The 1,519-nt window shown below is 27.5% G+C and overlaps 1 protein-coding gene across 1 annotated transcript; it reads right to left on the reverse strand.

The window, feature by feature from the left end:
- Nucleotide 1: 1 nt before the first annotated feature.
- Nucleotides 2-857, reverse strand: LOC111617494 (thioredoxin domain-containing protein 15-like). The gene is made up of 3 exons (XM_023358773.1): nt 658-857; nt 376-506; nt 2-297 (listed from the first exon to the last, which is right to left on the reverse strand). Exons 1-3 carry the CDS (start codon nt 843-845, stop codon nt 74-76), a joined length of 543 nt encoding a protein of 180 aa, XP_023214541.1. The 5' UTR covers nt 846-857; the 3' UTR covers nt 2-73.
- Between the last annotated feature and the right edge of the window lie 662 nt (nt 858-1,519).

The following is a 1,519-nucleotide window of genomic DNA, read 5'->3' on the forward strand; positions in this document are numbered from 1 at the left end:
ATTTTAAAAATGTTATAATTTTAATAAATTCAAAAACTGAATACAACATACCAAATCATTTTACAAATGTAATTTACTCTTCATGTTCATGTTGTGCCTCTGCTTCTCGCCATGTATTTTTTATACTTTCTACAATCCTATGGCAAAGTGATGATTTAAGGAACCATATACATAAACATACTATTGTAAATACCCACGACAGAATTAAAATATAATCAGTTCTTTCTTGTAAAGCTGCAGGAACTGGGCCTGTCATATCAGCGGAAGTAACATTTAATGCACCTTCGGGAGATATTCCTAAACGAATTTGATAAAATTTAATAAAATTATTTTTAAAAAAAAATTAATATTAAATGAAATTTAAATATTACTTACCTGTTAATTCACTTACAAAATTTGAAAATTTTTCTAGACTGGAATGAGACCCATTAAATTTTGCAACTGCTCGTCCATTTTGAAACAGAAGAATCGTTGGAACTGCTATTAAACCATACCTCATATGCAAGCTATAATTAATATTAATTCAAAGAAAAATTATGGACTTTGAAAGTCACATAATATTTATTTATATTTATTTTAAAACAAAAATAAATTAAATAAAAGTTGTAAAGATCAGAAAGAATTCCAAACTAATTTTTAATTAATCAATATATTTACTTTGTATGTTGAACGGCATCAATAGCATAAAAAGAAATTTGCGGAAAAACACGAGCTAGAGCATTAAAATGAGGTGCAGCCCTTGCAGAAAATATACACCAAGGTGAATAAAAAAGAACTACAGCACATTCTCCATCTGTGATATTAGGAAGTGGTGTCAATGCAGTTAATAATGAAGATAAATTCATTATCTTGACTTCTGGTACCTTAAATAAGCAAAAATGAAATAAATTTCTTATAAAATTTTAAAAATTAATAATTAAAAAACTAAAGAAATTTTAAAAGTTGATTTTCTTTTTTTTTAAATCATAAATATTTTTGAATTTTATTTACTTATAAATTCATATAGTTTATTGGTTTTAAGTAACAACAAACCTATAAATTGGTATGCTATATCTTTTATATTTCATGCATAGTTTGACAAGTTTAATTTAAATGATTACATATTATTTTTCACTAGCTTTTGCCCGCGGCTTCGCTCGCGTTAAGAAGTATTATTATTAATTAGGTATAGTTTTTGCGGCTTTACTTTTGTTTAGCGTGTGTAAAAAATTAGGGCCTACAAAACTTCTTTGTACAACTATGTACAAAGGGTACAATATAATCCCCGCAAAAACTATACCTAATTAACCCCCGTCAAATATAATCCGCTAGAAATATTTAGGTATAGTATGTACTATTAGATACGGCGGCCACTCATCATCGGGTATATGTAACTCAGTGAAAACACAACGATAGCGCGTTTTAAAATACTACTAACGCCATCTATTGTCAACATTTAGAACTAAAAATTATTTTGTTCGTCTTAATTTATTCGTTCCATTAGGTACTGATAGGTTCAAACTAATACATTTACATCCTC

This window comes from Centruroides sculpturatus, unplaced genomic scaffold, assembly GCF_000671375.1.
Source record: "Centruroides sculpturatus isolate CEXI.00-Female unplaced genomic scaffold, Cexi_2.0 scaffold6385, whole genome shotgun sequence".
NCBI lineage: Eukaryota > Metazoa > Arthropoda > Arachnida > Scorpiones > Buthidae > Centruroides > Centruroides sculpturatus.

What these genes read in the sequence shown, in the direction of transcription:
- LOC111617494 (XM_023358773.1), bottom strand. Translation starts at nt 845, where the DNA reads ATGAATTTATCTTCATTATTAACTGCATTGACACCACTTCCTAATATC. An exon ending in GATGCCGTTCAACATACAAA is followed by an intron (nt 507 to 657) that starts GTAAATATATTG and finishes TATTAATTATAG; the next exon opens with CTTGCATATGAGGTATGGTT. An exon ending in TTTTGTAAGTGAATTAACAG is followed by an intron (nt 298 to 375) that starts GTAAGTAATATT and finishes AAATTCGTTTAG; the next exon opens with GAATATCTCCCGAAGGTGCA.